General features: G+C 41.6%; 1 protein-coding gene across 7 annotated transcripts in view; it reads left to right on the plus strand.

Moving 5' to 3' along the window:
* Positions 1-8: 8 nt before the first annotated feature.
* The window catches only part of NCAPG2 (non-SMC condensin II complex subunit G2), a 38,828-nt gene continuing 23,865 nt past the window's right edge, over positions 9-14,971 (plus strand). For 3 of the 7 annotated variants that reach the window (XR_014503653.1, XM_083406134.1, XM_083406139.1), the window contains exons 1-12: positions 9-135; positions 1,927-2,032; positions 2,123-2,311; positions 4,239-4,353; positions 5,434-5,594; positions 7,604-7,738; positions 8,430-8,524; positions 9,152-9,221; positions 10,409-10,495; positions 11,860-11,955; positions 13,279-13,404; positions 14,002-14,181. Coding sequence is in view for 6 of the 7 variants with exons in the window: in XM_083406134.1 (XP_083262260.1) it covers positions 1,955-2,032; positions 2,123-2,311; positions 4,239-4,353; positions 5,434-5,594; positions 7,604-7,738; positions 8,430-8,524; positions 9,152-9,221; positions 10,409-10,495; positions 11,860-11,955; positions 13,279-13,404; positions 14,002-14,181 (1,332 nt within the window). In the remaining variant the exon portion in view is untranslated. Of the gene's footprint in view, positions 297-356; positions 507-1,137; positions 1,226-1,926; positions 2,033-2,122; positions 2,312-4,238; positions 4,354-5,433; positions 5,595-7,603; positions 7,739-8,429; positions 8,525-9,151; positions 9,222-10,408; positions 10,496-11,859; positions 11,956-13,278; positions 13,405-14,001; positions 14,182-14,971 lie in introns of those variants that run through there. The other 4 variants (XM_083406135.1, XM_083406136.1, XM_083406138.1 and 1 more) reach the window with 4 other exon arrangements.

Raw genomic sequence — 14,971 nt, forward strand, 5'->3', positions numbered from 1 at the left:
CCGAGCTTCGTCCAATGACTAGCCGCGAGCCGGCCTCTGTGGCGCGCATGCGTCGTTTCTTGACGTTGCCGCTCGCGGGAAAATTCGAATCCAGCTGCGCGGGCGCCAAACGGAGCTGGTCGTGGATTCTCAACGGTGAGTTTTGAGGGGAGAGGGCGAGGCCGTGGCAGGTGAATTATAAACGGAATTATGTTAGGGTAAGCTAGGTCTGTGGTGACCTATTCCTGACAGTGGCCAATGCCCAGCAGCTGCCTGCTAGTCAGGGAGCCGGAAGGGTGGGCGTCTTGTGGAGAAAGGTAAAGGAATAGGCCTGCTGGATTAATGCTAAGGACCTGCTTTCTCTATTCCACATTTTATTCAAACAGCTTATTATCGTCCCGTCCCGTCCCGTCCCTTTTTCCTCGTGTGACGTGCCTTTTCGATAGCAAGCCTCAGGGGAAAGGACTGTTTACTATACTGGCGTTTGTAGGTTGCTCTGGTTGCCTTTTCTGCTCGAAGAAAGTGAGGTAAAAGCACACCTTTGAAATGGTTTGTTGTTGTTATTTAGTGACTTCTAGGCGCGTCTGAAACAGAGAAGTGACAGGAGGAAGGGCGGTTGTATACAAGGTGGAAATTACTTTACTTAATCTAGGTCCATTAATTTCAGTGGTCTACAGTGGTACCTCGGGTTACAGACGCTTCAAGTTACAGACTCAGCTAACCCAGAAATAGCACCTCGGGTTAAGAACTTTGCTTCAGGATGAGAACAGAAATTGTGTGGCGGCAGTGTAGCGGCCCCTTTAGCTAAAGTGGTACCTCAGGTTAAGAACAGTTTCAGGTTAAGAACGGACGTCAGAACAAATTAAGTTCTTAACCCGAGGTACCACTGTACTGTTTAGAATAGAATATAATGGAATGGAATCCCATACATATGGGAACAAAGGCACGTGATGATGAAAGGAGAATTGTGTGTTTGCCTTCAGTTCCTTTTTTTTTAAAAAAGAAGCAATATAAAAAATATTCTACCTTCAACTTCAGGAATATGTGGTGGGGGGGTAGGGGTAGGGTTGGCTTCAGGCGGGGGCTGGGGGAGCAAATAGCCACAGTAAACAAGCTGTAGCCAAAAAGAGCCAAGAGAGAAAACCTATGGATACTTTCGTCTTTGTCATCTCTTTTCTCAAAATTCATATTGTGTAGGACAATAAAGAAGTGAATCGCCAGTAGCTGGAACTAGTGAGCTATTGTGGTAAGGCTAGTTATACTACATGTTCTGCCCTGTTGCCAGAACAGTTGCCAGTCCATTAATTTACTTAAGAAGTATAGAAACATAGAGAGACAGTACCTAAAGAAGTGTACGGAATAACCTAAAACTACTGATATTACTGAAAATAGCAGTAAAACATCCATTGCTGCCAGATGGACAATAATTCATGGCCAAATTAAAGCAGCAGCAGTTAAATACATTCAGTTATGTGGTGAAAAAAAATATTGTAAAGACAGCTGGGCCAGAATACATCTTTAGAAAGAGCCAGGCCAGCAGTGTAGGAGACAGTTGCTCCAAGGAGTCGAAGTGCAAGTGCTGCCAGGTTTAAAGGAGGTAACCTAGAGGGGCAGTGGTTAGTGAGGCAATAGATGTTTTCTTGGAAGCAAGCAACATGAAGGCAAAGTTTTTCTTTTCTTTTTTTGCGAGGGAGGGGGAGGAAACAAACCATAATCACTAGTTTGCACCTAGTATGAAACCAGTCTCTGGTTTGTTTCCACTCTAGTGTATCAAGGTAAGGAGCAGGGGAGAAGCAAATCGGAGACATTTGAGCAGTCTGCACCTACATACTTCTTATTCATATTAAAAATGTAATGTGGTGTGTGAACTAGGTTTGTATGCCAATCAGTTCTGAATTGCTGTTCTGACATTAAATTGGATTTCCTGTTGCAATGTTTTCCTCTTAGACTTTTATGGATTACGAAGTAATACAACATGGCAAAACGTGAAGCTTTTCTACAGGCTGCTTTTAATGGTGCCAACAAGGAGTTCTTGCATTTTATCCAACTTCACGTAAGTAAATATGAAGAGAAAAAAAGTGCCTGGAGTGGGATGAAACGCTTTTGTTCAGTGACAAACTTTTGGTTTGTATTATTTTTACAGAAAGATGCAGCAGATCCATTTGATTTGAATGAGTTGTTGCAAGAATTATCTAGGAAGCAGAAAGAAGCATTGTGGGAGAAGTTAGCACAGTGGTTGGCACAAGTTTTAGTGGAAGACCCAACAGAAGAATGGCAGAGAGTTGGAGAAGACTGTGATGATGACATGGAAATTGAGACGGCTGCTAAAAGGGTATTTCTTATAACAGATTCCTGCTATGCTTCATGAGCTGATACAATTACTGTAATTATTTATTCATTTGTTCATTTATGTGGCTACCACCTTAGGCACCAGAAGCCTTTCATATGCACTCCTTTTATGTCAATTTCAATTGCATCAGGGGTGGGCATCCTTTTGACCTGGCCAGCCAGATTTTTAGCTTCTCTACCCTCGTCAGCTGGGTTCAGGCATTCTAGCTTGAGTTCAGGCACACTCAAACCCTACACAAAGCAGGATTGAATCACCTGTACAACTGTGTTTACCTCCCCCACACCTGATTGCATATATATGATTGCAGGCATGAGTCAGGTGGCCAGGGTTTCTGAAAAACAGCCCCATAGGCCAAATGGGAAGGCCCAAGTTTGGCCTACAGACTGGAGGTTCCCTACCTCTTGATTTACATCCTGTACTTCCCTGTCAGAATGGCTTATGGTGGGCTTCCAGGCCTTTCCACACATTGTCCATTCTAGTTTTTATACAGCAGAGGGGCCAGGGGAAAGCATGATGGTAATAGGTTGAGAATCTCAAATGCAAGTTGCAGATGCCTTTGTTAACATGAATGAAGTGAAGGCTTATTATTTATCAAAATCTCAACTGCTTTCTTCAGGAAAGCAGTGCAGAATTGTGTGAGTTTTCTTCACTATACTGTACTGAAAATAATGGCTTACAGCTAATTTAGACCCATTGATTTAAGTGGATCTACTCTGATTAGAGTTTGATTGGACACAACCCAGTCTGCTTAAGGGTTCTTTGAAACCCATTCTCTCTTAAAGAAAACACAGTTACCTAGTCTATCCACTTAGGTTAATTGGCTCTCAGCTCCTAATTCAATGAATTTATTTGTTCTTGGTTCAAGTTCTTTTGCTGAAAATTTGTAGATACATGGATAACTTTTTTAACAGCTTAAGGAAGAGTGCTGTGTTACTTCAAAGCTTATATTCTGCACCATGAATATGAATTCACATCAGTTGATTGGATGTTGTTGTAAAACCTGTTTGTAAGTAGTTGCAAACTGGTACAAGGTTTTTCCTTGTTTTGTTTTTGTTTTCTAAACCTCAAAACTTGAACAGTGGCAGATCCTGAAAAAGACAAGGAAACGAAAATATGATGCAAGGAGGAGAAAATGACATACAAAAATTAGTGCCCTGTTAATTTCAGTGAGAGAGCTTAACATGTGTTTAAATATTTTCTGCTGGAAAGTGCTTGACTGGCTAGATCACGTTCATGATGTTTGGAAAGACACTTACCGTATTTTTCGCTCCATTGGACGCACCAGACCATAGGAGGGGGAGAACAGGGGAAATTTTTTTTTTCTTGTTCTCCCCCTCTAAAACAAGGTGTGTTCAAGGTACATTCACCCAGGCTTGTGGGGCTGGTGGTGGGGGGAAGAGCTGCTTTCCCCCACCGCCAGCCTCAAAAATCCCTGAAGCCTTTGGAGCGCAGCGCCCGCTGCCCTGGAGAGGCTGTGCATGCAGCCATCCCCAAGCTAGAACAGCGAGACGGAGCGCTCCGCCGTGCTCCGTCTCCCTGTTCTGGCTTTGGGCTTAGCGGCGCAGCCTGCATTCGCTCTGTAGGACGCACACACATTTCCCCTTAATTTTTGGAGGGGAAAAAGTGCGTCCTATAGAACGAAAAATACGGTACTCTCACAATAGGTTTTAATGGGGGATCACAGCAGTGCTGCTCTACCATAATTGTAAATACTGCCTAGTAAAAAATAAATTAGTACCTGCATTTAATAAAGGGAGGACATACTTAAATACCTTTCAGCAAAGGATTTTATTCCAGCTAATATTAAGCCAAATCATACTGCTTTCAGTTTTTCTTGAATAATTGTGGCCTGATGTTGTAGTTTAACTTCATAGCCTTGTTAAGTAAGTGTACCTCTCTCAACTTTTAGGAAGAAACCACAGCTGTCATCCATGGTGTTGCCACTGTAGTTACTACTTCCATACCCACAGTAGATGAAAATGTAAACATCAAAGCTCTTTTAGAATGTGCACTGATATTAAATGGTACGTATTTCAGTTGATCTCAGCATACTGGGATCTTTGGTATATTGATAGTGCTAAACATCCTTTGCGTGAACAAGCAAATGTTTAAAATAAAAGGAATGCCACTTCTGGGAGTGGAAGTAATTTAAACCTGCTGGCTTATGGCTTTCTTCATACAATTGCATGTTCCTTGAACATTTAAAACCCATCTTTTCTTTAGCTATTATTGTTTCTTTATTGTTTCATATTTTGAAAACCTTAATGCATGTCATATAACCACTTATCTCATAACAGATTCACTGGTTTGCATAGCAACAAAGTAATAATCTAAAATGTTGGTGTAAATATTGTATCTGTTGATATGTTTATAGCTTAACAAGTGGGCGTAAGTGCTTTACAAGTTTCAAGTACTCTTGATGTGGGTTTCAGATTGTAAAACGACTGGAATGAACTTACTGAAACAAAACTATAACCTTGGTCATACCACAAATTCATCCAAAGCTAGTTCTTAAACCTAAGTGTGGTCCATCCCATTTAGTCATACGCACCTCATAGGAATCACTGTATTTCTTTCCTAACCTGGAATGAGAGTACGCTGTGGTGGGACAGCGGAGGGTCTCCCCCTTTGCCCGTACTATCATCCCGACCAGAATGGTCCCTCCCCCATAATCCATTCACAGTAGAGTGCGCCTACCGGGACCAATAGAAGCTTTTATGCCATTGGAAATATGAGGCACCTAGTTCCCCTGATTCTCAATGGGACCACGGGAGAAATAGTTAAAGCCACCCAGACAATGGACCCAATCCAATTTGGGTCCCCCTGGTTTATCTGTTTATGTTTTACAAAATTATGTATGCCGTGGTTAACTGTGCTCCTAAGGTCACATCAAATTTTCCTAAGAAATTTAAATGACAAAGATAGAGTTACTGAGTCTGGCAGTAAAACATTTTTTTCCAAAAGACAGCTGTCTTGTGGCTGGCATTTTGGATAGCAACATAAGAAAATCAGCTTTGAGTTACCTTTCTTGAAGCATTTTAAGATTGCTAGCAGTCTCTTTTTGACACATAAATTTAATTGTGCTTGCTATGGTTTTGTTGCAGGCATTCTTTACACATTACCTGACTCTGAAAAATCTCTGCTGGGAGCCATCCAGTGCCTATGTGAGCGATGGTGGGAGAAGGGACTTGAAAGAAAAGAAGTGTTTGGGAAAAGTGCTTTCATCATGCTTCTGAAAAAGAGTCTTGAAAAGAAAATTGTTGTGGTATGCTTTATATATTTAATGCGTTAAGTCATGTTTATATACACTAGGGGCTACCACCCTTGCTCGCTCCACTTGTCGTCCCCAGCTACTCACCCCACACTTCCCTGCCCCCTTGAAGTACCTTCAGACCCAAAAATGCCCCCTAAGATGCATGCCAATGTTTAATTTAACCTTTCACTATGTCCATGCTAAAGCTTCAGGATAGCTTCCCCACTCGGTATGTCAGGGCTATCCAGAAACAGCTTTACCCTTCTGCCCATTCTTCCAGGCTACTCAAGAGAAGGTCATACTTCAATTGTTGTTGCTTAGTCGTGTCCGACTCTTCGTGACCCCATGGACCAGAGCACGCCAGGCACTTCTGTCTTCCACTGCCTCCCGCAGTTTGGTTAAACTCATGCTGGTAGCTTTGAAAACACTATCTAACCATCTCGTCCTCGGTCGCCCCCTTCTCCTTGTGGCCTCCATCTTTCCCAGCATCAGGGTCTTTTCCAGGGAGTCTTCTCTTCTCATGAGGTGGCCAAAGAACTGGAGCCTCAGCTGCACGATCTGTCCTTCCAATGAGCACTCAGGGCTGATTTCCTTGAGAATGGATAGGTTTGATCTTCTTGCAGTCCATGGGACTCTCAAGAGTCTCCTCCAGCACCATAATTCAAAAGCATCAATTCTTCAGCCTTCTTTATGGTCCAGCTTTCACTTCCATACATCACTACTGGGAAAATCATAGCTTTTACTATACGGACTTTTGTTGGCAAGGTGATGTCTCTACTTTTTAAGATGCTGTCTAGGTTTGTCATTGCTTTTCTCCCAAGAAGAAGGCGTCTTTTAATTTCATGGCTGCTGTCACCATCTGCAGTGATCATGGAGCCCAAGAAAGTAAAATCTCTCACTGCCTCCATTTCTTCCCCTTCTATTTGCCAGGAGGTGATGGGACCAGTGGCCGTGATCTTCGTTTTTTTTATGTTGAGCTTCAGACCATATTTTGCGCTCTCCTCTTTCACCCTCAATAAAAGGTTCTTTAATTCCTCCTCACTTTCTGCCATCAAGGTTGTGTCATCTGCATATCTGAGGTTGTTGATAATTCTTCCGGCAATCTTAATTCCGGCTAGGGATTCATCCAGCCCAGCCTTTCGCATGATGAATTCTGCATATAAGTTAAATAAGCAGGGAGACAATATACAGCCTTGTCGTACTCCTTTCCCAATTTTGAACCAATCAGTTGTTCCATATCCAGTTCTAACTGTAGCTTCTTGTCCCACGTAGAGATTTCTCAGGAGACAGATGAGGTGATCAGGCACTCCCATTTCTTTAAGAACTTGCCATAGTTTGCTACTTCAATAGTCTGCATTAATCCAGATCACCTATCTCAGCTGGAAATGGGTAGGATGGATCAGTGTTGGGTGGCCTTTGCAAGCCTTCCCCACTTTCCCCCTGTCACCGCTGCCATAGAGAGCCGGAGAAGTATGGCTATATATTTCCTCCCATCTCCTGCAGGAACCAGTAGCAGTGATGGGGAGAGCGGGAAGGCTTGCCCACACTTACTTCCTACTCACCTGAGGCTGCTTGTCTACTGAAACAACTCCCCAGCAACCATCTGCTAGGTTGCCACTTTGTTCCTCCTTGGCCTCTGACACTGCTGAAACTAAAAGAGTGATGTCAGTGTCAGGTGCATGGCAACAGCAAATTAGGGTAGTTGCTGAGGACCTGTCCTGGCTGTTCTTTTGCAGCTTGTCTTGGCCTCCCACTACCCATGCCATTTGCTCACTTGCTCATCTGCCTGCCTGTTTTTCTTTTGCCACGTTGCAGTTTGTGTGGCCACCAGTACACAACCATGTGAACTGCAGCATGGCAACATTTTTTGCAACATCTTGCAAAAATATTATAGAGTAAGAAGTTTGTGCTTGAGCTAATTGATACTGTAAGCTCCAGTACTTTGGTGCATATTGCATGACTGAAAGATGTCTCTCACCTCATAATCCTCACACACAAATGCAATTGTTCATCTCCCCTAGGGTGTGGATATAGTCCGTCTATGGCATCTTCACCGGGCTTTACTGTGTTTTGATTATGACTCAGAGGAGAGTAATGAAGTGAAAGATTTGTTACTCAGGTGCTTTATGAGTATTGGCCATATTAAAAAAGAAGAGGTAAGCATGCTTTTTCTAAATATATCTTCTCACTGTTTTAAAATTATTGGGTGATAAGTTGATGCCTACAGAAATTAAAACAAGTCTTAGGGAGGGGGAGCATAGAATTTATATTTCTCACAAGGTATGTATGTTCAGCAACCTGATGAATGCAGGATATCTACTTGCCTTTTACCCCATTCTTTGAAGAAAATAGTTAAGACCTACTTGTTTTGATGGGGGGGGGGATTCTTTTGCTTGTTTGGCTACAGATGTACTGGGTTTTGGAAGGGTTTTTCTGGTCAAAAATACTGGAGAAGTGGACCTGTCACCCTCCATATGTTATTGGCCTCCAGCTCCCATCAGCTGATGGCTAATGTCCAAAACCATCTGGAGGGCTGCAGGTTTCCTACCCCAGGATTACTTATGCTGTGTGTGGGTTTTGTTGCTTTTAAAGAACTTGGTTTCAATTGTGCGTTATGCTGCTGTAATATATTAAGTATTTTGTTAGCTGCCTTGAATACATGTTGTGCAGTGCAATCCCATCAATGTTTACTCAGAAGTTGTCTTCTGTTCGAAGAATCTTGCTGTCAAGAAAATGAGAATAGTTTATTATAGCCGTAAACCCTATGAATGTCATGTTACTTAGTTGTGAATATTAAAAAGCCCATTTGGCTCATTGTGAAGTTGCCTTGCCTTACATCTCTTTCAGGGGAGAAGATTCCTGAGTTTTCTTTTCACATGGAACGTGAACTTCATTAAAATGATACATGGGACTGTTAAAAATCAGCTGTTGTGTTTTCCTAGGTATGTTGGACTGAAGGCACTTGCTACTACTTTGTTTTATGCTTGTCATGCCCCAAAATGTGTATAGGTAGATAATATAGTGGGGCCATAAAACTATTAGGGAATATACGTTCAGATCCTAAGACATCATTATATATCTGTAACTGGCCTTTTAGAAGGGGGTGGGATGTTTTAAATGTATGTCTCAGTTTCCTCTCTGTTTTAATGTAGCTATGTGGGCTTTTTTGTTCATTTAATGTTTGTATGTTGCTCTGGGTTGTGCTGGGCAAGATAAAGATGATGATGATGATGATGATGATGATAATAATAATAAGGATTCAGTTTCTTATAGAATATCTGCCTCTGTCCATTACAAGAAGGTTTCAGAACCCTTTGCCTGTTGTAGCCAATTAGAGTGGCCAGATTAGGGCTGAGTGAATTGTGGAGGTAATAAATGCCTCTTGAAGGTATCTTCTCAACAGTTATTTTGTGAGGTCTGTTCTAAAGGAACCATCACTTGAACCAACTGATCTTGGTTGTACAATCTTGACTCTGAGTGCATGGTGACATAGTGACAACTTAACTCAAAATAGTTACTAGCCCTAGACTGTTTCCTAATCTTAATTATATCTTCATTTACTAATGCAGGTCCCTGATGACACACATAGCTGAGGTTTATTTCAGAGCCTGGAAGAAGGCTTCAGGGAATGTACTGGAGGTATATTTTTTCAAAGTTGCTACTTGTCTTTGCTCTTAAATGTGTTGGCACTCTAAATCTTGAAGCCAGTGTAGGTAGAGGCAACCAGATTGTGTACATATCACAACTACAAGCAAGCGAGGTGAAATGCCACCTTTACTTAGCAGAAAGATCAGTTGTAAATAAGAACACTGATACTGACATATCCAAGGGGTGTATGGATCTTCTATGCTAAGTACAGTGGTATCTCAGGTTACAGACACTTCATGTTACAGACTCCGCTAACCCAGAAACAGTACCTCGAGTTAAGGACTTTGCTTCAGGATGAGAACAGAAATTGTGTGGTGGCGGTGCGGCGGCAGCGGGAGGTGCCATTAGCTAAAGCGGTACCTCAGGTTAAGAACAGTTTCAGGTTAAGAACGGACCTCCAGAACGAATTAAGTTCTTAACCTGAGGTAACACTGTAGTTAGTCTTTCTTTGTGGAGGAACAGTTATTTTCAGGAGGACTGAGACAGCATTCATTATCTTCACTAGAGAATTCGCGTGAAGACTCAGTGGCCTAAGCTCTATTTGCATTAGCTCCATTCACAGGCAACTGGCAGTTGGATGGAACTACTTCTGCAGGGAGCAAGACACTTGGAAACTAGCCTCTTGTCAATACAGCTCAAGGTGCCAAACCACAATAGCATTAAACAATTATAACAAAAAATAGGCCATCAGAATAAAAATACAGAAAATATAAGCCGCCAATTAAAAAACAGCTTGATCAAACAGCGTCCAGCAATTTGAAACAATTCAGTAAGTAGGAGAGATTAAAAACCACTTTTGATTCCCAAAGCCTTCCTGTAAAGAACGTTTTGGCAACCTGACTGAAAACTGTTAAATTGGGATCCAGGCAACCCTCCCATAAGAGCCAGTGCCAGAGTGCAGGTGCAGCCACAAGAAAGTCACTCTCCTTGGTCCCTACTAAATGTACTTCTGGCCCTAGGACACATAGGATGGCCTCTGTTGAAGATCTTGGTAGGCAGTTGGTCCTGTGCAGGAGATATCCTTCAGATATACTGGCCTCAAACTGTAATGGGTTTTGAAGACAACACAGGCATTTAGAATTTGGCTCAGAGACAAGTTAGAAGTCAAGTGCAGTTGCTTCAATAACTTAGCCCTAATTTTTCATATTGATGAGGATGTGTATTTGTTCTTATTTTAGGTGATTGAACATAGTTGCATTCAAGATTTCATGCATCATGCAATTCACCTCCCCAGGAACTCTCCATTAAACTCTAAAGTGCGAGAGGTGCGTTGATATTCATGTTAATCCAGTGGCTTTCAGAATTCCTGTCTTTTCCCTTTCCACACTTTTGCCTTGCAGGGTGACCCCCCAGAACACATATTGTTCTCTCTTGAAGCTGTTCACAGCAAGAGAACACTGATGGCAAGTGGCAAGCTGTCTTTTAGAAAAACTTCTCCAGCATTGAGGAACCCAGTAATTAACAATTATATTTGTTTTGTGCATTTGTATTCTGCCTTTCCTAGAAGGAGCTCAAGGCAGCATGCATAGTTCTACCCTCTCGTACTCAACAACATCTATGTAAAGTAGATTAGGCATAGAGAGCTCTTGATTCACAAATGATCATACACTGGTTTATAAGCCATGGGATGATGGTGCAAATCCTCCTGTTGCAACTGGCCTATTACTTGCTGAGCCTCATGGCTGAGTGAGAATTTGAATCTAGGTTTCCCCGTCCTAGTCCAGCCTTCTGACCCAGAGCTTTCCAAACAGTGTGTCGCAACACGATAGTGTGTCAGTTGCAGTGTGCAGGTGTGTCACACAAATGCTCCTCCTGGGGCTGGAAAGGGGTTAGTTAAACTCTGGTTTGCTAGTAAAACTGCATTACTGCGTTGCAAAATGATGCATGCTTAAAAAGTGTGTCACCACTCTGCTCTAACCATACAATAACAAATGATTTAATTTGAAAAGTATCTGTTCCAATTGTTATTGTGTGTCACAAAAGTTTGACTCAGCATTGTTACTTTTTCTGAAACCTCAGTTTAACCTTAACCAGACTACTCTGGAGGTGGTGAATAGGATCCAGCTGGCAGGCCAGATCCTGAACTTGCCCACTCTTGGATGGGCCCTTTTTGATGGGTACATGGGGCTGCCCACCTGTACATCACCTGCCATCACTATAATGGGAGGCAGGGTTGCTCCTAAATGAGCATTTAATTCCTATTGGGTACAGTACATACAAATAGTTGTGTGGTTCTTTTGCTCTATCAGTAGTTCTATCTACACTCTTCATTCTTACCAATATTCATGAGTATCATGTGGTCAAAGCATCTTCATAAGGAAAACACTTTTTAAGCATAGCATATAACAGCAGTAACCGATGGTGCTCTCCAAATGTTGGAGTCCTATCAGTTCCAACTAGTATGACCAGTGGTCAAGGATGATGGGAATTGTAGTCCTGCATCTGGAGTGCATCACATTGGCTGTCCCTAGCATATAAGATCATCTATGGTTGTCTGCTTACACAAACCACAGGAATTCTTATTTTGCAAAAGCTAATCACTGGATAAAAGAAGTTGTATTTCTCAAATAGCCCATGAAATGAAGTGACTAACTTCGTGCATCCTTTGCATTTATTTTCATTTTGTCAGTTGCTGATCTATTTCCACAAACAAAACAAATGTCGCCAGGGAGTTGAAGAAGTTGTTTATAGACTTTATCAACCAATTCTTTGGAGAGCATTGAAGGTAATTGTTTAAAATGTTACCTATCATCTTTGCGGATATTTTTACATCAAGATTGTTGGAAACGAGTTGAAAAATAATTGGACCTTTTTAAGGTAGCTTCCAATATTCTTTTTTGTTGTAAGTCACCACCGGCAAAGCCTAGTCAAGCATCGATCTGACAAAATAGATGGTGCATACTCTCTTTTGTGCCAAGTACCACTACAAAGCTGCTGTCTGTTGAGAAGGGGGTCTTCCTGTAAATAAGGGTTCAACTTGTTTTGCATAGGGTGGCACTCCCCTTCATGGAGTGGAGATCCTCCAGAATCTGGCTTTGCTTCTGAGTTTGAATATACAGTGGTACCTCAGGTTACAGATGCTTCAGGTTACAGACTTTGCTAACCCAGAAATAGTACCTCGGGTTAAGAACTTTGCTTCAGGATGAGAACAGAAATCGTGCAGCAGTGGTCTGGCAGCAGCGGGAGGCCCCATTAGCTAAAGTGGTGCTTCAGGTTAAGAACAGTTTCAGATTAAGAACGGACCTCCAGAACGAATTGAGTTCTTAACCCGAGGTACCACTGTAATTTTATTTTTGTTTTGTGAGTCACCCAGATAACTTTTGTTATGGTGTGGCTGTATGAAATTAGTAAGAAAGCAAATAATGCATAAAATATAAATTTAATAGAAGAAGAGGAAGAGGAAGAAGTTCAGATAATGGCTGTGGACGGGTTTGCTTTTGCCCAGGTCCAGCTGGTGCACCTTTTTACTTTTTTACAAGAGTATATGATGGCTTTTACCTTGACGTGGAACCACAGAGAGAGCTCTGCTTCTGAAGAACTAGCTCTTTGCACGTATTTGTTAAGCACTATTGTGCAGATAAATGCGCCATCAGGTGCCTGCTAGCTTAGAAGCAGCTAGCTTATTTAGCCATAATAAGTAAGATCCCTTGCCTGCTGCTGTGTGGAAAGGGAAGAAAAGTCTAGTGTAGTTGCCATTTACTTAAAGGTCTGAAACGGAATTATATTTTTATAATCTCATTGAGCGGAGAAAATTGAGGTAAAATGGAAGCAAAAGCTTCTGAACAGCTTGTCCTGGCTGTGTTGGAGGCGGGTTGGAAAGGGACAGGGCAAATAAGCCCGAGGCTTTCATAGGCTCATTCGTCTAAGGTTAAACTATTGTTTATAGTTGAATTCAAATGGGACCATTAACACTGCTGCGGGTTCACACCTTAAACTCACTGTCCACCCTTGCTTTTAACACATGGCAATAATTTAGGCATTAATGATTTGCTTTGTCCATGGTTTATATAACTATAATTTACTTGACTACTTTCCTGCTTTGTAACAGGCCAGAAACTCGGAAGTCCGATCAAATGCAGCATTGCTATTTGTTGATGCCTTTCCAATTCTTGATCCATCTTTTAATAAAGAAGATATGGAAAACGAAATCCAAAGGCAATTTGATGAGCTCTTTGTAAGTCTGCTGTGTGTTTCTCTCCCCACCCTCCATCAAGCTAGTTTTATTTAAGGTTAGCAAAAAGTAAGGAAATCCATTTTGCTGGAAAATGGAATTGGAGACATCAGTGCTTTCTTATTTTTACAAGTAGCTGTCTTGCTTTATTTTGAGCTTTTCAGCATCTTCATAATTACAAAGCAACCTAAAAGTAAACTGAAAACATAGTGACATATCATCTAGCCTGATAAGAACCTATCAGAATAGTGAAAGCCAATTGCTTCTCTCTTCCTCTTCCCTTCAATACTAGAATATAATGTTATTGTATAAATGTACATACACGTTTATTTGGATCATTGGCTCCCACAGAAACTTAAATACTGTAAGATTAAAATATACATTGGTAATGAACATTGTATTGATGAAGACCTACTTTAAAGCTCATAGGTGGAAGATATAGACATGGAAGAACTCAAGTGTTGCATTTCTGAAAATATCTAAGGCATCATCCCTTGATAAGGTCTCCTTCACAAACTGTCACATGTGAGCTGTCCAGCTGCACAGAAAACTGGATGGAAATTGTGGCTTAATATTCTTTATTTCCCCCCCTGTTTCTAGACTCTCTTAGGAGATCCTCAACCTCTAGTCCGCTCAACAGGTGTGCTTGGTGTTAGTAAAATAGCATTCAAATATTGGGAGATGATTCCTGCAAATGTGCTTGCTGATCTCTTAAAAACTCTAATTGAAGATCTTTCTTTTGATGCAACTTCAGCTGATGTTAGATGCTCTGTTTTTAAAGTAAGTGCCTTCACAACAAAAGTAAGTGTCTCTTCTTTTAGTGATTAGTTTCTCATTGGCTTGGTTCAAATGTCACTTAGCACAGGTAAGCATGACTATGATTTAAAGGTGAACACATACTGTGCTAGTGCACAAGGCTAAACTCACAGATACTTGGTTTCTCTCCTTGCTGCTCCCAGAAACTAAGGCATGGTTAGCATTAGAGTTGCATCCAAACGCAGGCCTGCAATTACTTCTCCAAACTCAGAGGAGCAGGTTCTTAGCTTGGGGGTACTGCTTGATTGACATTGTCACTGCAGACAGGCCCATGTGGCCTCCGTGGTAGCCATTCCTGGATCAGGAATGACTTAGCCACAGTAACCCATGTTCTCGTAATCTTACTTTTAGACCATTTTAATGTGCTCTACTTAGAATTACTTGTGAAGTTATTTGGGACAGATGGAGGTGTTTGGGGTCATTTTTGTTTTTCTTGCTGTACTTTAGTGATGGATTGATATAATTCTTTCTTAAATGTTACAGCTGCATAATTTTAATGTGCCGTTGAATTTTTGTGGTTTTCATTTGTGTTTCATTGTGTCCAGGGATCTTTCAATGCAGGATAGTTTAAAAATTGATTAAGCACACTGTTTTGCTTTCATTTTGCTTGCTGAAAAAGTTGGCTTTTCTCAATGCGCAACTCAGAAATGCGTTGAGTGGTTTTGGGAGCGATCTCTTCTTTTGTGGGCAATTTGATGCAAGGCTCAGCCGTTCCCTCCACCCTGCCACTGAGCAGTGTGTAAAGGGCAGGTTT

Source organism: Podarcis tiliguerta (assembly GCF_965153285.1).
Source record: "Podarcis tiliguerta genome assembly, chromosome: 12".
Lineage (NCBI taxonomy): Eukaryota > Metazoa > Chordata > Lepidosauria > Squamata > Lacertidae > Podarcis > Podarcis tiliguerta.